At 43.6% G+C, this 22989-nt stretch overlaps 2 protein-coding genes and 1 long non-coding RNA gene across 3 annotated transcripts in view; 2 read left to right on the top strand and 1 right to left on the bottom strand.

Moving 5' to 3' along the window:
- Positions 1–3410: 3410 nt before the first annotated feature.
- On the bottom strand, positions 3411–4700 carry Adat1 (Adenosine deaminase, tRNA-specific 1). The gene has a single exon (XM_086968878.1). It carries the CDS (start codon positions 4698–4700, stop codon positions 3411–3413), a length of 1290 nt encoding a protein of 429 aa, XP_086825004.1.
- Positions 4701–6954: 2254 nt separating this feature from the next.
- Positions 6955–16754, top strand: LOC111261885 (uncharacterized). The gene is made up of 3 exons (XR_002681267.2): positions 6955–7878; positions 10164–10309; positions 11884–16754. It is a non-coding gene; the product is annotated as an uncharacterized LOC111261885 (long non-coding RNA).
- An 84-nt stretch (positions 16755–16838) lies between these two features.
- LOC111261888 (unconventional myosin-VIIa) overlaps positions 16839–22989 on the top strand; it is a gene marked incomplete at its 3' end in the record, with an annotated part of 10084 nt that continues 3933 nt past the window's right edge. The window contains 1 exon segment of the mRNA XM_022835726.2: positions 16839–18859. Coding sequence (XP_022691461.1) covers positions 18856–18859 — 4 coding nt within the window.

Here is a 22989-nt window from a genome sequence, read left to right as displayed (position 1 = left end):
TTACTGCATCGGGCAGAAGTCAACAAAGTGTCTGTAGAATTCTTACTATTAGTTTAATCGATCCCATAATAACTGGATAACGCATTCGACTACTGATGTTAGGGGCACGTGGTGGTCTAGATTCGAATGCGGGCGTGGGCACAGTTCCTTTCGCGCTTGGAAGCAGCCGTCTGATGGAAACACGGTATTCATATTAGCTTTGTGCGGCGTGCGCGTAGCGTCATTGGCACGTTTTTTTATGCTCTCTCCTAACACATCGCCGGAACGCTGTTTCGCACAGCACAGTCGTAAGGCTACCGGCGTCACGCTGTAATTTTTACCTTAGTAGCACGGTTTTAGTAGTTCGCGTCGATTCGTTGTCGCTGCTATTGAAAGACCACAACAACGGCGAAAGTTCTATATTTTTCTCGTTCAGCCAGAGAATGAAGGATGTGAAGTGAACACAAAAAAGTTGGACCTCTGGAAAACCATCCTTTAGTTTTTCTGGCGTAGAAAATTGACAATCATCTTAGAGTCTTCGTCGTCGTTCTCGTTGAAGTAGCGATAGTGCACTCTCGACTTAGTTGCCGGACGATCGGTTGCGATAGGTGGTCAACGCTATTCAAAGTAGCATTGACTTCTGCTTTGAAATGCCGATAAACCACTGGTTAGTAATGATAGAAAAATTAGCAAGCATTGCCTATGACAGCAACACTCATCCTAAGAATGCTCGTCTAGATTCCCCCCAGCGGCCGCCCTTTCCCCCCTGCTTTAACAAAACTCGTGTGTGCTTGTCGCTGAAAACTCAATTTTCTGTTGGCGGAAACTCAAACACTGGTTAGAAGTGCTTCTGTGTTTACTAAACACTACATTCAGTCGGAACACAATGAAACTTGGCCTCGCGATGCAGTACCATCTGACGTTCCAGCAGCTGCCATCAGCGCGCGCCGAAAGCCAATTACACTCATTTAGTCTCCAGGTAGAAATGCACTCCGTGTTGCTGCCGTTCGCGTCTAAGCCAGGTCCGGTGCCAAATTGATTGCTTAATAACTGCAAAAGGGTTAATCAGAATTTCGTTTAAACTACACCGTATAAACTATAACTTACTTTCTCTGTATAAATCGCCATCTAACTATCAACTAGGCTGAAAGTGGACTACAAACCAAATAGATCGCATCACAGCATTTGTATCATTTAAATATTACTAATAACAGGTCTCCTTAGCCCTTCTGTTACACTCCAGCTGGTAAAGGAAACGCCGACTGACTACCGGCCGATATTCCACCGGCTCTCAAGTAGCTACTTAATTATATATTGAATTCACATTAGATCGTAATAATTATGTCTAGATACACTTGTCTGTCTTGTTGTGTTCTATTTTGTTTCATCGGATGTGTCCGTGTTAGAGAAAAGGTATACCTTGAGGTGTACGGTCTACTAACTATTCATTGCGCTTTATGTAGCAGGACAAGACGAACCAGGAATATGTTATAGGCTCTTATGGAGGTCTTGCATAGGCTTTGTTTACATATGAAGTGCAAGATGGCAGTGAAGCTCAGGATTCTCTCAGCGCCAGGAAATTGGTTTATCGTCTTGATTTGGCTTCCACCAAAACACGCTCGCCCGTCTTTCAACCTCTTTTCCTCATCTTTGCATGACGTAACTGTCTATTTTAACACATCAGTCAGTAATTAAATGAAACTAAAGGCAATAATTTTAAGCGTTATGTAGGTGAAGCTCACGATTGGCCACACAATGAAATTAGAACGCACACATTATGCCCAGCCATTGCCGAAAACGTCAAAACTAGGGGTTTCTGTCTACGTTTTAAGACCCCTTATTGTCTCTGTCCCCTATGTAGTTGATGCAGATAAAATTACCTGTCTACGTGTTTCCATTAATAAGTTCAAGGCACAACACACCAGCAGCCGCAACAAGCTAAAAACAGTAATACAAATATTTATTCTAAATATATTCCGTTTCACATGCCTTAGTTTAAGTGATGATTCTCTCAATCTATCTGTGCACATCTGCACACAGCTGAGAGGAGCGGCACCCGGCCACGGCGGCAATAGCGTGCAACTAAAAATGGCTAAAAGTTCACCGCCAGAGTCGATATGCACGCTAGCGGCGGTTTAGTGTGCTGATTGAAATCTATAGATCGACATAATAGTACCTATCGGTATATCTAGCCTACGGCGAGTGCTGCTGCTCAGATGCATGCAATAATGCGTGAGAAAGCATCATCCATCGATTATTATGCGCTGAAGTCATCATATAACGACATGGTTGATTGGCACTGAACGGTACATACGGCTAGCCAGTCGAGTGGAATGTTACAGTGGGAACCGACTTGCTACGGCTACTCGAAGTGATCGCTTGACCCTGTTGCCGAACGCTAGCTGCTACCGTTGCTGCCGCGCCTTCTGGCGGAACACTACAGAGATGGAAAAGCAGTCAGTACAGTGCCAGCAACGGCGGCAGCTATCCAAAAAAGAAACTCCCAATCAGCCTTGACGCCTCCCGGCGCACCACACTAGCAGCATACACACACGACATGGAGCCCGCGCCACTGCTGCTTCCAACGGTAGCATATCAAAGGCCAGGCAAACACTGGACAGAAGAGCGCGTCCCGCAAGTAAAGCAGGTGTTTAGTCCACGAGGTGTCTTCTTTCTCTCATCGAGCCACTGCACCTCCCTCTAATGGCACTTCGTCCATCAACAACGCTCAAATTTTTGCGGCAATCATTCAAGAGCGGCCTGTTTTTACGTGCCTAGTCCTAGCTAGACAGAGAGACTAGGCCCTGCCTGCCTGCCTGTCTACCAGCCGCACTAGCTATGCTGGTTTTATTATAAGTTTTCTAGTGCCGAGTAGAATCTCAACTTGCCCACAAGTAGAACCAAAACCTAGATTACGAAAGGAGTGGCCACAAATAAAAACCTCAACCACATGTATAGACCTGTGCATGACAACAGCAACATATGTCTTTATTTTAACTTAACTAAGTATTTCTTGTAATTGTCTCAGATCTACTATATAACATTATTTGAAAGTGCGGTGACGCTGGGAAATTTTATGCATGCACATGCAAATCGAAGACTTCTAGTATGAAACGATGAAACCTGCAGCTTGTGACGCTAGACACATCTGCCCTCGGTGCTTAATGTCGTACAATATTAAATATTTCTGTGGTAGCAGTAGTGATATCATGATCAAGGAGAGTAAGGTGAATATACATTTGGCGCAAATGCTTACTTCGCCTGGATAAAGAAAGTATCGTTTCTGGTTCATTCCTGCTAATTGATGATAGCTAATTTAAACAGTAAGACTCAACAACTCGAACAGACAACGTTGATAAGGGGGTCTGCAATGATTTATGTACTACGCTTTGGCGGAACCAAAGTTTGGCGAAGCATGCTCAAAGTGAATGTTAAGGGTAGAAGTCCTGAGCGTCTTTCGTTGTCCAGTGGAGCATCTTAGCATTGAAGAGGGCCCGCCTTTCCGTGAGCCACGCCGGTGTCGATTTCAATTTAGTATCAGCATAGCTCGTCGTTAACAGAGGTGCCAGTCTCGCATATGCTTCCGTCCCTTGACCCTCAAGTAACTCGCGAACAAGTGACCGGAACGTCAGCAACAACTGACGCCGGCAGATACTTAATTCGGCCTTAGGGCTGCCAATGTGCTTCTTGACAATACCGTGACGCCGCCCGTCAACTGCTATTTCCTGTTGACCAGTTCGGCGAATGAGCAGGCTCGTAGAGCATCGCTCGGCGCCTTGTTTACGATCGTGACGGAACGTGCTCTTGCCTGCATTGGGAGCAGGCCACAGATTTAGCGTGTTAAGAGGACATGAGTGGCGCTCGAGAAATGCTCGGCGCAATGCGGACTCGTCAAAGACGTCGCCTCCAAGTACTAGACCAGCTAGGGGGATTGGCCCAGCTAAAAACGTAGCCAGTAGCCTACTTTGGACGCCACACGCCACCCAACGAGATATTTTATCGCTGCACGACATGCAGTCCGTGGGTTCGCCGCGACCAGGTTTTGTACGGGGTAGACCGATAGCGTGGTATTCCTTGCCTGTGCGGCGAGGATCTTGACCAGCAGAAGGAACAGGCTTGGCGCCTGTGCGGTGAATATCAGAAGAGCCAGTAGCAGTTTCAGCAGCAAGAACAACCACATCATTTAATGAAGACGACGACGACACAGTGGATTCGCCGGGCAAAAGTAGGGCAGCGGGGAAAGTAGTTTGTTCTTTATCACAAATTACAGAATCTCCGCATGGGGCACGCGACACGTATAAGTATAATGAGTATTGATTCTGCCGCCAAGCGCAGAGTCCGCTGGAGTCAAAAGACAAAAATTGTGACGATTTACCGGTGAAGATTGCGTGGATTTCATCCAGCAGCTGTCTGTTGAACAGACGGCGGGCAAGCACCTCCGCATGCGAGTCGCAAACGAGTTCCGGGCGTCGTTGACTACGTCCCAAACATTTGGTTCCTGTGGCCAGAGATATCAGTTGGGCCTGTTCAGAATCACTGCCGTCTTCAGTTTCGCTAGTGGGGACTGCCACGAAGCCTGCCAATACGGTCCACTGAGCGTCTGAAGGTTTACCATTACGAGGTAGTCTTGCAAATGCATCTAGAACCAGTTCGCTAACCACTGCAGGCACATTTCGTTCTCGATTCGGTTCGTAACAACTGTGCCAGTGCAGATTCGACATAGTATTGCTATTGTGATAAGCTCGATTTGTAATTTTCTGACATCTTCTACAAGGCATGTCCGTTCCATGTTGCTACAACCTATTCCAATGCGTTGGATAGCGTTACGGATCGGATTGACACGGCAAACGAGCTGGTATTAATGCCGCGAAGCCTAGCCTTCAACTGTTCGAGAATCATAACATTGTAAACTGGTAATGTCTCTCTCTACTTTCGTCATAGGTTAATCCGATATGCTCAAGGCACTGACAGCTTTCTTATTGAATGCCCAACGAGGTTCAACTATGCCGCGGTTGAACTCTCGTTTCTATCGCCGAGCTGTGACAAACAGGTTGGCATGCCATACCATATGAGCAATCCGATTAAAACTGGTATAATAATCAAGCAATTATTGCCAATGAAAACGGCGCCACATCATCAGGGCCCATCAGGTAGCCGTTTAGACGTAGCATCCACTGCCAAATACAGAATCAGCCGTAATCTATCGTCGACTTTTAAGATTAGCTAATTGTTTTTAATATACAATATATTCTTTTGTCGAAAGCAGCAACGACAGCAAACATTGAATGCTTTGCAATCATTGTATGAGTAGGTAATTCACGGTGTGCTTCAGATCGTCTTACGCTAGATTTCCGATTATCCGGATTGCCCTACTACACAAACAGCAGCATGGCGTGAAGCGGGTGCGCGAATTAACCCGTTCATCTTAATCTTAGTGGATAGCGGCGACCCTATAGCGGGAACATGCTACTTAGACCGATCAGTGAAATAGCGGATAACAAGTCGCCTCCCTCGACTGTAGTCACTGCTGCTTTTGCCTTCGCCGTGCCGGGGATTAGATTCAGTAGCAGTACTGCCAATGGGGGCGTCTCTCCAATGACACTTCCCGTTGCTTGTCACCGTTAGTCTGCTGCAACGTAGTCTTCTGCAGTTCTGCTTTTAAGATCGGCATTGTTGGTGGCGAATACGGTCACCATAAATGCACGATGAACAATCGTTAAGGCAGCCATCAGAAGAAAAAGCACATGTTATGGGTTGGTGCCGCAGACCTAATACGTTGTTTATATGGAAAAAGATGGAGCAACGCTGCTGTTATTAACCACAAATTTAACGAAAAACTGTAACGGGCCCGAGAGAGGGAGGCGCGACGGGCACTAGAGCAATATTAAGAAGGAAGAGATTTGTAATACTTGTTATGACGATGACGACGACTGTGCTATAAGGATAGTGGATGTGATTTCGCTGTAATTTTCCACTGGCGATCAAGCTTACTACACTCGAATGGTTAATTCAAAGACGCTTGTATTGTGCTGGGATTATGGGTAAAAGAACAACGGTTATTGGGACGAAACGTCGAAAGAGAGCTCGCGTATTACAGGGTGACCATTTGCTGACAGTTTGGTGCGCTCAAGAATCTGATGGATGCAGTGGCTGATGCCGCTATCAACGTTTCGATGTTCACGCGATACACGAGGAGCCCGCCAACAGCCGACGAGATGAACAGGTGCTCTCTTGCTTTCTTTCAGCTGCGTCAATACTGGCAGAGAACAGTGAGTTTTTTAGTAACCCTCGCATAGGCCGTTGCTCTAACGTTTTTCTTCCCCGTTGGTTGACTTGTACGAAAACGCACGCGCGCGTGCACGCGAAAACAGTCCTACTAGAACAGCATAGGACAGCATACTGCACTCCAACCTCACATACCACGTCGCACTCGTACACAGCATCCATGCATAAAGTCGTGCGGGTGTTTTGGGGTGGACGGGGAAAGAGGGGCGCAGGTACAGTTCAAGTACAATAGCAACAGCAGAAAAATCAGCATCTAGACCAATCAAGGAATCAGGCACTAGTAGAAGAAATAATAGTAGGACTCGTGCCACTATTCTGCCGTTGCTGCTTGCTCATTGAACCCTGTTAACGAAAGCATCAAACGTATAACCCACCAGCGCGATCGCGCTGTCGATGTGGAAGCCGAACGCCAAACAGCCACCACACAACTAATCCTGATCTGCTGGTGCGGGGCGCGGATGGCCAGCTCTGGTTCTTCTTCCTTCCTGTTATCAACACCAGCAGCACATTCTCCTCTCTTCTTCACACGGAAAACAATTCACCAATGCACATTTTCGCACTGGGAACAGCAGTTCTCGTTGTCGCTATCCGCGTTCTTGCACGGAACACACAAACACAGACGCGGATCTACACGGAGAGGGTAACTAAGTGAGGTCGCCCGTTTGACCCCCGCCCGCCCGCCCGCCCGTCAGCTCTCTCCGTCTGTTTTATACTCTAATACCCCTTCTTTTTGTTCACTCGCGCTTTTTCTCCGACTGCGACTGATAAGCGAGAAATTATGATGCTTGAGGTGTTAGCCAAAAAGCAAGAAACAAAAGCACGCAGTGCAGGTGGTTGTGTCGTCGTCCCTGCGTGTGGGTTATCGTTAAGCAGTCCTTTCACAGCGTCTATATTAGCATCACTGCTGCCTCCATTACTATACCAAACACCAATAACATCTCCACCTAACGACTGCTCGCGGCCAAAAAAGCAGTAACAGCAGAATCAGTTAGCAGGAGTAAACAAGAGCATCTCGCAACCCTTTCTAACATCATCGGCGCTCAACTAAGCTCACCATACTACCGCCATCAGGCGGACGACCATCAGCTCATAGCAGCTGCAGCAATCGTAGCTGTAGCAGCACCAAGAACACGAGCAGTCCAACGCACTGTGCGCCGTTTCGGTAATCAGACACCACCATCAAGTAATATCCCAGATATAGGCGATGGACTTGATGGAAATCGCCCCATTTACGGGACACAGCACTCACGAGTGACCGGTGAAAGAGTAAGGGTTAGTGGAGAGATACCTGCGATGGACGACGGCAGGAGTCTTAGCGTTAGTCAACCTCAGTGTCTGTTTTGCCACTCATTCCACCGACGTCGGGAAAGGGCAATCTGCGAGAAGGACGAGAGGGAACGAGAGAAAACGGTGGAGCGCGCTGCTGATCATTGTGTTGTACAATGAAGGTGATGATGATGACAATGATCATAGCCCCGCCAGCATCGCGTACGGATATTTACGGTGGCGCTGGACCACGGCTGCAGCAGAAAGAGCAAACAGGACTTTCCTGTTGCGAGGGTTCAGGTTGGAGTGCCAGGGATATAAGACCCGACTCAGAATCCTCGAAAGCAGGTCAGTTCTCATCCCAACATCTTGGCAAATCGTGCTTGTTCAAAAATAAACGAGCGCAATCCAACATATTTATATTACTAAATAGGAAGGTGAAGAAATACCCTATTAAAAAAAATTCTGAAAATAATGTCTTATGCGGACTCTAAAATTAATTGAAATAAGGAAATTAGTTACAGGACGACTTGGGTAAAACAGCTCAAATATATAAAATTGGAAACTCCTAAACTACTAGAGTTGTTTTAAAAATCGTCTACTTAATTTCCGGTTAGTAGTATCTCAACCGCCAAAAGGCTTTAGTTTGCGAGCTGACGAACTACTTATATCTCAGTCGTGTAGTGATCCCGCATTACTCGCCTATATGGTGTCCGCACTGAAGGCACAAGGCCCAATTATATGCTAGCCAGAGCAAAGAGGATTCTATCTTAGGCTAATGACAAACTTTGAGTCCATAGCAGGCTTTGCTCTTCAAAGATTTACAACGTTTTTGCGCCGCTTTTGTGTGTCTAAGCCGATTGAAATTCTTTAAACGCAAACTGGGTATATGTAAAGTTATCAAGCAAGCAGGTGAAGGGAAATCTAACAATGCGGATTTATAACCAATGCCTTTGGCAGGTTTCATATGTATTTACATCAATAATAAAGGATTGTAGGCTAGCGGGGTCAAGAACGTTGCTTGCGTATGGCAGATAGTGTAGACGGCAGTGTGAAAAGACCTGACGGCCAAAAACAAATTCCTTGTAAGCCAAAAATAATCAGCAATTTTTCATAAAGACACTCATTTGATAAGGAAACAATTTTGTCTGAATCGTTTAGAATTAGTAGGTAAGATATTTATAAAATTTTCTTATTAGAGACTTAGTACATTGTCGATGTGTGCGTTTCATAACGATATACGGTCTTAGAAAATCGATCGAAAATAATCTCTTGATTTAATATATCCTTTTTCTATCTAAAGGCAACGCTAAAAAAAAAAACAGTAAAAACAAGCGCAATTGAGAATATAATAGCGAAGAGTTTCATACATGTAGAATCGTTAAGGTCCTTAATTTTTCACTTTCAGTCATAAACACTCCAGACCTATACACTTGTTTTTTTCTGTTCCTGCACGTAATGACAAGGGCTTACCCGGCTCTGCCTAGTCGAATTGGTAAATTTGTCAGATTGTTATTTTTGTTAGTTAGTTGCAGTTTCATGATAATTTTCTAAGGACTATGTTTCAAATTACCGATTGCATCGTCGAATCATTATACTTTGTTGCTTTATGCCATCAGTCAGCGCCAGTAACTCGATCATATTTTTGAGCCGTTCCCCGACTGTACTTCATTTGTTTGAGTACCCAGAGTCAGCTAAGCTACTACTAGTCATTCTGTAAGCTTTTCGTAGTCGTACCAATACCCCATGTTAATTATCGTGTGCCTCCTTTGCCATCCAAAAAAGCGAAGGAGCATACAGTACGATGACATCGCTATCTTGAAACCTTTCCTGAGGAAAACTCCGTAGTCGATAGGGTATAAAAAGAAATAGAAAATTTAAATTTGTTTATTGTATGGAATTCGGAAAATCAAGTAGCGTTAGCAATCGAACACGCCACGAATCGACAACGTTGTTTTCTACTAAACGCCGTGTTTTTCGCATGTGTCGTTTTTACCACTGGGTACTTGCCCAATTACCTAACTTACCCAATTACGAAAATCGTAGAACTAATTTCTCGGAATGGTCGGTATCTAGGTTCTTGCAAGCATACTCATCAACAGAGTTGTAGCCGCTTTAGTAAAACATAGGTTTGGATGAACGGTTTCGTTGCCCTTATACACATGCGTGTCGATAGGTAAGTAATATTATCATAGGTATATTTGTCTTCAAAAGCACTGTATATTTGTACAGAAGTTATGCAGAAGGGGTGGTAGAAAGTGCGGAGGTATACCTTAGGTCCTTAAATATATCGAGGAGTCGCTAGTTCGAATGGTATAGATTAACAACAAGCTATCGTCGTGGGCTTTCGCGTCGGTAGTGCTTACGAAATACCTACACTGATATGCTCAGTCAGATGATACAGTAGCATTGATCAGACAGCATTCAGAGTCTCTGACAGGCCAATGCTAAGGTATGACATTTACCCATAGGAATAAAAATGCACAAGTAAGGTTTACTAACACGGTGCATACAGGTTCCCTTATCGATAGTATTGAATATAGATTAGATAATTCATTTAGCATATTTAATGTCTACTAAATTTGTGTTGGTCAAGTTTTTCTGTCTTCTGCTGTCGATTAATTGTCCTTTAGTCTGCTGACGCGACCCAACACAGTGCCGTAGCACGTTCGTATCCCGTTGATACCTACCATGAGCAGCGTCGGGTGATGATGGTTACTGGACGATTGGTCGAAAGGAAGCCGGACGCGGGTAACGTTTTTTGAAGCTCACGCATTGCGTACGTACCGCTACCTAAACCTTATTACCTTCAAAAACAACTTGTTTTACCTTCCTATTTCTCACTTGAAATAGCCAAGTGTATTACGGCATTACTCACGGCTATAGTTACCATAATTTGCATAATTTGCAAGAGTGCGATTGGTTATACTCGCGTTCAAAACTGCATGCACGGATACAGTTTTATGCTTCTATTGAGGAGTTGCGTTTGTCAAAGGCATTATAAGCAACACATCAAGCGTATGATGAAAAAAAGCCAAAATCAGGAAGAACAAGAAGATCGGGATCGATTACCGCCTTTATTCGCGTCTTCTCTCGTTGATCAGTAATCGAACGGGCAGAATTCAGGTGGAAGACCTGAGTGAGTTTATCCTCACTGGTGTAATGCAGTATCGTGGCACGCTCGATTCGGGGAGGTGTACGAATTACCTTTTTTTAAATGTTTTTATTCAGTCGATTACAACCAAATTCGAATTGAAGATGTTTGCTCGATAATCTCAAGATTCTTTTTCTTTTCCTCTAAAAGAGCCCAGCAAAATACTATACTACAGATACATTTTTTAATCATGACGCCGTGCTATATAACGATACTTGAAATTTCCTGAGAACTAGCAGGAGTCTTCACAGAACGTCCGTTCGATATCTATATTGTATGCAAAGACAGTTCCTTTGATCTATTTATGACCACGTTTATAATTCATTTTATTGTCTACGTATTTGCGTGGCCATTTGTGAGTATAGCCTAACGCTATTAAGGTTGTCTAACTTAGCGAGCAAAAACGTCGGTGTATTTCTTTTCATAATGGATTAACGCAGGTCAGTTTTTTGTGCGTACACAATCGCTTCTCACTTGAATCAATCATTTGTTTTTGTTTCGTGAACAAAATTACCTCGTCAGTATCATATGTAGGCTTGCCCTTGGTGGAAAGCGTAGCCGGGGAGGAAGATCTCACTGAACTTACTGGGATTTCTCTAGACATTATACTGTTGATTTCCAATAAACTTTAAACGTGTAGCGCATATAGATACGTATAGTAATATTCCGTCTGAAATAATTCTTTTGCCTGTCTCATTTTAAAAGTGGAGAATTCAGAGAGAAGCGGTTCAGCATATCCAAGAGCTGGTTACAGTGAATTTCCCTAACGAATCATCTTGTGGAAGAAGGATCGGCTGAGAAGAGTTTGTAACACATTATTATGTTATTAGCTGTGATGTTCCCATAACGTCCAAGATTTGCTTGCAGTGATGCATCTTTTTGTCTAGCATTCATAGCTGGTCATTTTTCGCAAGTTTGCCAAATGTTGCTTGCCATTTTACAATCGGATGCGTGAAAGGTTTGCCACGATTTCCATACCGCATATGCCATAAGCTACTCGATTTGGTAGTCTTGAGAATGATTCGGCCTCGTTTGCCCTCATTTTTATTTGTCATTGACTGTATTTGCGGTCAACGCGGCTGGTAGACCTGTTCAGCTGAGCTTTGTTATGCTATCTAGTCTTTCCCATTTTGTAGCGTCAGATTTGCTCCTATTAGCCTTTTGGGTATTAATGATCTAATATGTCTATTGCCTTATAGGATCTAGTACAGCATTGGTCGAATCTTGAGACGTGATGTCGCCGTAAGCGTAGTTGTCTACTGAGGAGAAAATCCCTGACGTCGACATCAGCAACAAGATGTAAGAGCTCAACAACAGAGTAAGATATCAACTTATGTAACAGTTATGGCGTATGTTCTTATTAAAACCATGTTTACTTTATGAACGCCACATTCGGTATCTCTGGCTGACTATGGTTTACGAAGGGTACGCTGTTATAGGAACAATAGTGTTATTTGAAAATGCTACATAAATTGCTGTATATTAATTATCAAGCAACCAAACCAAAAGAAGTAATTAGATTCAACTTCGTAGGGCAGAAGCGTTTCGAAGTAATTTTCCTTTCGTCTACTTGACGAAGCAAGATATTCCCGAAACGTTTTATTCGGTAATAAAAGTAATACGATATGCGTATTTTATACATTATCTGCAACAGACGATCTATTTGCTAAACGTGCAATATGCCCGTCACCTAATAGAAAGTCCATCTTGTCTTTAATTTTTTGCCAATAAATCGATCAAAATACTCTGTTTAATAGATAGACACTGAGTCTCGATAAAACGTTACGTACAGAAGAGTCATGTCGTTTCTAATCGCAATACCATTTGTAACAAGCATATAAGCCGAAATAAATAAAATTTTAGCGGTTTTATTAGAATTGTCTTCTCCATGTTTCCATCCCCTTGCGGCGTGAGTACAGGTTAATGGCTTATGGCTGGCTAACTAGTTGCTTCGATTCAGCAGAAGTAATAGCAGAAGTAATAGATGCAAACGGAACGATGTTGTTAAGTTACTGCGTAAATAAAGGCAGAAGCTTGCCGAATCCGAGATGACTTCTCTTCTCAAAATACCTTACTAGGCATATTTGCACCTAAAAACGGCATGCTTGATTATCATATCATCACGGTTCATTGTAACATTATAGAAGCGTAGTGGTGGCTTCGACGATGATCGCGAGAGAAGGGCATAATAAGAAGAAGAATGGGCAAATTAAATACAAGTTACAACAAGTGTCATTAAATAAGAAAAAAAATGTTAAACGTACTTAGAGAGACGCTATTTTTTTAAGGAACGCCACGTTTGCATCTTGGCGATCGTTAATCGTAAGACACGGTCGTTTGACGATAGCATGGCATTTCCAATGGGGCACGTTATCGTCGACCATCACAACGGCAGCTTGACACAGTGAATTCTACGGTCGTCTCCTACTTATAAAACCTGCGATTATTTTGTGACTTTGCCAACATGGTCCCAGTTTACTTAGCTTAGTTTGCTGCTCAAGATTGTACAGCGCGAGGTCCTTGGATAACACAGGGTAAACTAACTAACTGTTCCTTTCCTTTGTGTTTAGGAAAAGAGGCTACAACGTGAACTACTTATGCGTAACGAAGTTTTGACGGCACTTGATTGGCTTTTATAGACCTCCTTCTAGCACGTTTGTTTAGTTGACGATGAGATATTTAGCCAGCATCGAATTCGCATGTAAAAAAGTTATTATCGGCCATTGAGGTTTTTGTTACAGGTGCGCTAACAGAACGCCGCAAATTGTATACGGCACTCATTTGTCCGGGAGCCGGATTGGCTATCGATTTGTTTAGAATAACCGCTAGTATTACAGTCGAAATCGTTCGCGGTGGCGCACTAACCGTGAATTCACCCGGTGTTTTCCGCAGTATCTGTAGTTCATGGGGTCACTGTAGCCGTGACGATGTATTCCACGTGAAATAAGTTAAAAATTATAATTGACGCTGGTGCGGAAATTACTTGGAAATTATTAAGATCGAGACTATTCGAACATTTCCTGTAGTGAACGTATCACTCGCTCAATCAAGTGTTTTTCGGAATTAATTTGTTGGATTACTAAGTAAAGCACGATAATCATCTGGTTAAGATGCATGGCTCTTCCACGAATTCCTACTGGTCTTGAATACACCAAATTCGATTGTAGCAGAGCTCTTCTAATTTGACAGCATCAAGACTGTGTTCAGCAGGTCGTTCGCTTCGACTGATGAGTGGACAAATGTCTTTGGTCCAATTTGGTCCAGTTTGGTGACAAATGGTCGATTGGAACGCGCTTCTGAGATGGAGAGAGGCCCCACAGTGACCGCACAGTCAGCTACTGGTAATTACAGCCGGCGGTGCTGATAAATACGCCAGCTGAACTAAGCAAATAATATAATCAAGACAAGCATCGCAATACGGCTCCACATCGTATATTCTAATTTCTTTAAAAACATCGAAATCGTTAAATGTATCTAACGGCGTCTGCGTATGGCATAATTGCTGCTGGTTAAGGGCCAGTTGTAACCCGGCGGAGGTTGTTGAGGCTTGTGGCTGGTGCCCGTGGATGACCGCTGAACAATAACTCGCCCACAATCATAATGCCGTAAGCAGAAACGCGCTTCGATAAATGTATTGCTCTCTGATGCTCTGTAACCGCATTTGCTTCTCCGTGGATGTACGGATTGACTTCGGAATGAATCTGATCGATATTCCGACATCCATGATCGTTATTATCCATTATTATTCTATACATATAATAAAAACTGTGTCACTTACGATCCCGTAAAAACTTGCAACGTAAAGTCTAGAAGCAGTAAACCGATAAGTGGCACAATTTAGGAAAAGCAATGAATAGACTTCAAACAAAATCACTTGTCGTTCTGTTCGAATCAACGTTTTGTAAGAACCATCGTTCGTATTTTATACCGGCTGTAGCTTTTACCTACACAACAATTGATTTACTTCTTGATTGATGCTCCGCTCCCATTTGTTCACCATTGTCCTATTGTGGGAGCCGCTGCTTCAAAAATTTTACGAACTATACGTAACTATACGTTAATTTTTAAAATTTTTAGCAAATTGTTAATTTTATGCGGAATATTCTTTGGAACTATAATTTTATGTTAGCTGGGATAAATTAAGAATACAAAGATTTTATCGCAAGAATTATAATTTTATAAAATTTACAAACTTTCTAAGCCGATTAGGCCCGTCGCGTGCCCTTCATAGTTTCTAATGTACTTCAAATGTGCTTCGGACGTTCACGAACGTAAACGTGCAATCCTCACTTCTTTTCGCAATACTCATTTTTTTAGGGCGCGACTCGCCTAAAGGGTAAATCGTCAGATTATCGCTACGCCGTTTCCGAGCACGCCTCACCTTACGTGATTGCATCTACAACGTGGGTCTAAAAGACTGTCCGCTGTTTTATAATCGTTCAATGTTATCTTCCTTAATACAAAGTAAAATCAACTATATAACTACTAAAATGTATTATTGATAGAAATCATCGAAAACTAAGATGTTTAAGAATTTTACGGTTTGCAAAAAGAGGGAGAGGACTAACAATGGCTATTGCAGACGCATTCCGATAGATATGGAAGTCGTGTTCCGTTCGGTCTTCTGATATCCAATCAAAAAGTCTTCCCGTAACAGATGCCACCTATTGTGATAGTTAATGGTCTGCGGTCATCAAGAAATCTCACACAGGCTCTAATGACTAGTACTGTTTCTTGTACATGCCGTGACAGCAAACCGCTGATTTGCTTTTGCCGTCTAATTTATAATATTTCACAAGAAAGTCATAAACATCTTTCGGTCCCTTTGTGGATTATTTCATTTTCTATGTTTAATGTCAACGGATCGGATAGCTGTTGGCTGTCATTGGACGTTGACAGCTGGCTTCTTTTGGAGAAGCAGCGCATGTACGCACACACTCACACACCCATACGCACCCGCAGTACCAACATGAGCCGCTTGAGTATGTCGAATATCAGAAAGGCGTCTGTGGTCGAGCGTCGCTGGTCGCGAGAAGGTGGCCGGGATTGAGAAAGAAGGTTTGGGATCACTCTACCGTGGCGTTGTGTTGTTGACCGGTTGTACTGCGTGCTTGATTTGACTACTCTACACTGGAGCTTCAGGAGCCGTTGGGTGCCGTTGTCTTTCGTTGAATGTGTCACCGCTGGTACTGCTGTTTTCCCGATTTTGGTTCCGTGTCTAGCGGGGCAGCGATAATGACGGCAACAGCGGCATACCAAATATACAGTGCCGCAGAGTATCATACAGTAGAAGTACTTCTAGCAGCGCTAACGCAGTGTCGATAACACACTGGCGCTATTTGAACCTAAGTAAGAGGGGGGTCGGGCGGGGGGTGGGGTAAACAGGTTAGAAGAAAAATCGGACCATGCTTGCTCTCCCTTTGTACCACACTAGATGGCTACCGGCGGAAAACAAACTGTTATCTGAAAACCGGTCGCATGTGAGTGAAGTGCAATGTTCGACTGAAAACTGATAAAGAAACGGGAATATATCGAGATATGATTGCTGCTGCTGTAATCATTGTATGTAAGTAAATTCTGAATCTCTGTGAAGAATGAAAAGGAGGGGAGCCGTTCGTTGCGTTGAGAGACGAAACGTTAAGACACGATCAGCTGCAACAGACAGAGAACAGAAACAGCAAACCGGTGCGTGTGCGTCTCAGTGTTTTTACCAGCAGGATACACAAACAAGGAGCGGTCTAATAGGAGTATCTAACGAGGGACAGGTTTACCGTTCTGTTTGTTGCTGCGGGTCGAGTACAGTCGGTGGACGGGACTTGACCCGCGTCTCCCAAACAGATGGCACTTGACTGTTCGCACTGTTGTTCCCAGCCCAGCTGCTGGCACCAGCATCAGGAGTATCAGAGTCAGCCTGCAAAAACGCGAAAGAAATATACTGTCGAGTAAGTTCGACTAGTTCCCAGACCACTGGACAGAGGGAGCCACGGGGACTCCTCTCGATCGGAGGTTCTCACTATCGTCCGGCGCTCTGCTCCTCCTCGACTGCTGCTCGACTCAATTCAACGACACAACTCAGACTCTTTGGCCTTCAGTGGAGTCGAAGGCTTCGGTAAGAGCTTTCCCCCTCCCCTCCCCCCCATTTCTCTAGCTATCTCTGTCCGAGCTTAGCCAGGCAGGCTGGTCGCTCGAAGGTGAATGCTGGTAAACGAACAGTGCTCGTAGTAGTGGTGGTGTGATATGAGGTTGATGCTGGCTGTTCCGCTGTCCACGACTACTGCTAGCACTCCTACGGGGCTGGCTGACTGCTGCCGCTGCTACTGACTACTGCTCTCTCGCGGAGTGGGGTGTGCCTCGTCGAATAGCCCAACAGAACAGGGTAGTGCAGTGTGGCGCGGGAGCATCTAACCTTTCGGTATCGCTGTCTACTACACTCCAGTGCTGAGAGAGCCTAAGTCGGTCCAAGCCTGAGCGAGGTGTGTCAGGCGCCAAGCTGTGGGGACACACACACTTTTCTCGGCCCGAAAAATTACCGAGACGACATTTCAAAAGTGCTCTCGAGTCTTTCGACCTTACTGTTGGTTGCTTCGTAGCTCACTTGCGGCCTAATTTTACTAGCAACACGGCACACGATTTAGCCCCATGCAAAACCAGGCTGGCATAATAACAAAATGCACGAGCGAGCGGACAATTGGATAGAGCTTTCCGACCACTGCCAATAGCTTTTTGAGCTTCCTAGCACAGGTGATCTGTGCATTCCTGTCGCCTGTGAAATTTACGAATGGAATATTTCTCGGTCGGATATTATTATGATTTCTGGCGTGTTATATTATCCATTGATCGCCCGCCTGCCGCTCTTCCACAGTGACCATCACCTCCTCGACAATCAAGTGAGTGCCAACCTACGACGTGCCTACTACTACGAGTTTACATTTTGAGACAGGGACGGCAGGATTTTCAATAAGCAAAAGTTGCACCAACTGCCGTCGCACATGTGCAAGTTTGAAGTATCGAACAAGGCAAGGCAGTAAAGCAAGCGCTCCTCATTGATACTGTACAAGGTTCTGCCATCAACGTGACCAATATTGCTAGATACCAGGAAGTGGTGCTTCAAAGCTTGGGGTCGGTCAGTCAGTCGGTCGGTCGATCGATCGGTAGGTGGATCGTCCAGTCGCCGTAGACGTGATCGCGCTGTTTAGCCAGAGCAAATAATTGTCTAGCAGAGGGTTGTCTCTGTTCTTGGCTGCTACCGGCGGTGCTGCCTCTGGCTCACGGGCCCACACCACCCCTTTCTGGCTCACCGCTGAATATACCAATGAGACAAATCGTCTCTAGTGCAGTCTGACTCGTTGGCCCAATCCGGCTCCGACAGGGTGTCTGGCAGCAGCGCGACAGAGTGGCAGATTCTGTCGTTGGCTAGACGCGTTCGATCCAACACATCAGTGTTACGGAAGGTGATGCTGGTATCGCTTCAGCCGTCGGGGTATTCACCAGCGCTGTCTAACGACAACAAGAAGTGCAACGACAAAACAAGGAAGAACAGTTTTCAAAAAGGAGAAAAGTTTGTGAAAAAAATCCTGTGAACAGAGATCGAAATTATCACCAAGTTATCTATAATTTTTGTCAATATTAGAAGTATTTGACTGTCTACGTGAATGCGTATCACCGGAATAATTTGTGTTTTTTGTTGTTCCGACTGATCCGGCTGTGCGCTCAGAGATTACTGACTAGTGTTAAGTTTTGAGGAAGCTTTCGACTGAATAGAATGGAAGTTCTTGAACAATGCTACAGCCTGACAAATCTTCGCAGCCTGAGTCAGCTGCTGCAGCCTTTAAGAATCGCCATGTTCTGTTAGCGTATATTTCATCGTTGTCGTTGTTGCCGCGGAGGTGGTCGTGCTTTATGCCAGTGCGTTTGCCCGTAGCATTCAGAGGAGTCGCCGGCGTGAGAGTGGATAAAACAAAAAGAGGGACGTGTCATCAGTCTTCGGTGGCATCGTGCCATCAACATCTCTGCGCTCACTGGTGACAAGAGAAAGCCGAATCTGCCACTGCTTTCGGCCAAAGTAGACTGCTTATTATTATTTACGGACTGGCGGCCACCGGCTGGATCGCGCAATTCATTGCCCCATCTTGAAGCACTGACGGCCGAACGAAACGGTACAATTAGTAAACATGGGTAAGTTGACTGGAAGAGAAAAGCTACTTTAAAGCATACAACAACAATCGAGAATGATATAACATGGACAATAGCGGAACTTGTTTTTATTATTATTATGTGTGACTTTTGTACCACTAGCTTAGCAAAGGTTATATTTAAAATCGTTTTGCTTCTTATTTCTACTGTGTTTACATTCTATTGTACACTTCATAATATAATGCAGTAGTATCCCATTGTTGCTTCTTCGCTAATGAAATATAATAAGCCACATCGGAACGCATTGAACAAATGTTTCAAACAAAAAGCCGGAGCTGACATCCAATGAAAAATTGGAAGCCAGAATTATCTGAGCACAATAAGCCTTATAGTAATTGGCGGCGTGATTAATCCGTGTACAGCAACGGCAGAAGTGTTGACTTCATATCGTTTAAGCTCTTGTTAACCAGCTTTCACTCTAGATAGTCTCTCTGATCGCCGAATATCGACGGAAGTTACGATTTACATGCAAGATAAGTTTACTCCCTATGTACTGTAACACCTGAAAAAGGAAACACGTTTTTCGTGATCGGCGTCTGAGTCTGACAAGAACTTCTAGTTTAATTCAGGACAGCCTGCGGGATTCGCCCCTGCTTGCGCTGCCTGTTAGCTGGTAGAGGTAAAGAAGGGACAAATTCATTTATGAAAAAATTAAATCAATCGGAAAAATATACGTCACGAAAAAGATGAAGCTCGGTGAGCCCCGTAAGAAATAGACCAAAGCTATCCCTTTACGTAGATTATCTCAGATAAACGAACCAAGAAACAAATATGGATTTTTACAAATAGATGGATAGGTTGTTTTCCCTAGGTGAATTCGATGGTTTGAAATGTGGTTGGTTATTTCAAGGTAGTTACTAGACGAACATTTTTTATAGTTAACTATTTACCTACTAACGAGTAGTCGGACTATTCTTATTTCGAGAAGGAATCGTAATCAAATACATCACTTGAGATACTTTTCGGAACTTCGAAAAATTCGAATATGTTCAATAACTACTTGAATAACTGTTGAGAATATATCACAACTTTAACATAAATTATTATATAGACACTGGACGCTTGCATTGCATAGCATAGCTGCATAACTACAAACGCGATTTTTGAAAAGGCCAACTCGTTTTCTAGAGGGTGGAGGGAAGGTGCAGCGGGCGATCGGCCGCGTTGAAAATTGGCATACGAAGTAGGCACGAAAAGAATGACCACATGTAGACTCATTGTAAAACGAATTGAGAGCAGATGTATAACTATTAACGACGAAAGCAACTATAACCATGTTTCAGGTAAGACATCTAGGAGAAGGTAACGAACAGCACGTATCAGTTGAATAGCCAATTGTTTGCTTACTTTTAAATTCAAAAAGAAGTAAAACAGTCTCGATTCATAGAGCTTGTTTCAAGTAATATCAGAATCAGGCCATACGATACGATATGAAGGCCAGCGTTTAATAGGTGAGCATTCCGTAGCGTTGCACAAATACCTTAGCAGTGAAACCAGGTCGACATAATGCATTAGGTCTTAATCGCTTAAAACTGAAAAAGGTTCGAATAGCTGGTATAGAGTAGCGGAGAGAACATCGGTAGATCTATATTTATGGCGAAATACAAAAAAAAAACTACGTAACCATAACACACTTAACTCTATTATTATAGCACACTGAAATTAATATATATATGCAGAATCGTTTGGAGGGCAGGACATAGTACGGCGCCGTTACTGACTTCACCACTCTATAGAAGATACCGCCATACGAAAAAAGACAAACAATGGGGAACCAATAATTTGATATTCTGTATTATAAATAAATATATGAAGAACAGAATTTTAGCCATGAAATGTTACAAATGAAAGTTAGGAATCAATGTACTTTCACTCGTAGCGAACCGCTGTCAACAGTCTGTCATTCTCAGATAATCTCCTTAGTACTGATTAGCGTCAGCTTTTAATGGAACAGCGTTTTTGTGATCGCTGATACATAAAGCCGATAACCAGCCGTTCGCTGCTCATTTTTCAACTCCTTGATTACGTCATTTTCATTCTATCGAGCCATTGTACTGATTTAGTTTACTTTTACTGTACTAGTTTGTGCCTCCAAAAATCGCAACGAGTCTTAGAGCAGGGGATAGGATTTATTACACTTTTGTCTTGACAGACGGTTTACCATTTGCGTATTGGTCTATGTCAGGTGTCCGGTTTTACTGGAAGGATGCTTTTATGCACCCCCCTCATTATTATTATTATTATTGCAAGTTTCGATTTTAATGTCAAGACGTATTTTGTTAAGAGAATATTTGTTTAACATTAATTGGTTATTATGTCTAACCTACAGCGTTAACATACGGGTTGATTCAGGGACAAGCTTGAACCAGAGCATCGAATAGGATTTGCGGATTTTCGTTAAAAAAAAATATAATCGTTTTGAAAATTAATTTGGCGATTCTCAAGAACAGCTGTGAATCGTGGCTGGAAGTAGCGCAATACCTACATTGCCTCCTATCACGTTGTGTGGTAAATAGGCCAAACCCATAAACGAGCGCTCCCATTTACAGATTGAATAAAATTGCTTCGAATAAGTAACACTGTACTAAAAAAAGACATAACTATGCAGATATAACATGTTTTAATTTCTCTATGGATAGAGCATTCTCCAAGTTTCAAGTTTCCAAGTGCCCTAGTTCAGGAGGCGCTCCAATCATGAAAAGCATAAGTCTACTACAGAACGAGCGGCTAGTTGGCATGACTTATACAGGCTTCGTTTTCAAGTATAGCGTTTGAACTCATCGGCGCCACGTATCGTGTCCGACCATCGAGTGCATACATGTATACATATATATTTTGCCTTTCCTCAATGCACTGCTTATACCAGTTTAAGCTCGTCATTGTCTTTTGACTGCTGCTCCTACCAGCCCGCCACACCCGCCATTTCTTTTCGCCTTTCGCTTCCATCGGCGAGATGTACCGAATGGAACAAGCAACAAAGGTAGCTTTATGCCGTCTTGATCATTTCATTTTCTTTCATTCCACTGCTGCGACTGCTTGTGTGTTTTTTTCGGTCGTCACAACCGTGCAGTAACGGAGAGAAGCCTGTCCTGTCCTGGCCCGTACATATTGCCTGCACTTTTCCCCACTAGTCGTTGTTCAATGCCACGTCGCCAACCAATTACTATTATACTTGCTATAGGAACTCCCGCATGGACTGACACCAATCGCTGTCTGTCGATTAGATATAGCTTTATCCTGTAGCCAACTGCCACAGCTAGCTAGAACGGTGGCTTTTTTTTTTGCTGGCCATGGCACCATCATGACTCAGTTACTGAGAATTTACCGCGCGACTGGGAACCTTCTCGAAGCGGACTTGTTACTGCGAATCTTTATATCCAGATTTTCCCAGTGGACTTCATCGTCAACGCTTTAACGTTTGCCTAGTCGTAGTCAGTGCTGTGACCTCACAACAATCGCTTCCAGCAACCGACGCTAGAAGAATTAGCACGCAGCGGCGCTCCATGGCTCTTACTGCTGATCTGATTTAACAATTGTATACCTGGCTAGAATCATTTACTGATAGAATTCTTGAAAGTAGTATACAGATGAAAACAACAAGCGATATACTCTGATTTCGATATGGTTTTGTCTGATCTGGTGTGTTGGTCTGAGTAGTATTGGTTGCTTTTTCGCGGAATGTGACAAAGCCTATAATATCGTCGTTCGTTGGTTCCGACCGGCGTACGTCAACTATGCGGCGATGGCCCTTTGGTAAAAAAAAAACATTGAAAACGTTATTTAGAGGGTTCATTTTTTCCTACTGAAAAGTAGGTTGGCTTTCAGCTTTTCATTTATTGTGCGCCAGGTGGCATATTACTAACTTTTACATAAGCTCGAATTGCTACTGGGCACTGAGACACTACAGATAGCGAATGTTGGCCTTCCTATTTTTTTCGATTGTACAATGTTGGTTATACAGCAAAAGGATAAGTGAGAAGCTCAGAGAAATAGCATAATAATAGTTGTTTTCCCTTTTACCCAGCTAGAGGTGAACCCGACGGGAGCAGCATTTTAGCACACACGTTTGTATATTTTAAAGAAATAATACATTACATACTTCTCGGTCTCCC

Source organism: Varroa jacobsoni, unplaced genomic scaffold (genome assembly GCF_002532875.2).
Source record: "Varroa jacobsoni isolate VJ856 unplaced genomic scaffold, vjacob_1.0 scaffold_608, whole genome shotgun sequence".
Taxonomy (NCBI): domain Eukaryota; kingdom Metazoa; phylum Arthropoda; class Arachnida; order Mesostigmata; family Varroidae; genus Varroa; species Varroa jacobsoni.
Note: the sequence above shows the minus strand (reverse complement) of the source record. Positions and strands in the feature narration are given on the sequence as shown.

What these genes read in the sequence shown, in the direction of transcription:
- Adat1 (XM_086968878.1), bottom strand. Translation starts at nt 4,700, where the DNA reads ATGTCGAATCTGCACTGGCACAGTTGTTACGAACCGAATCGAGAACGA.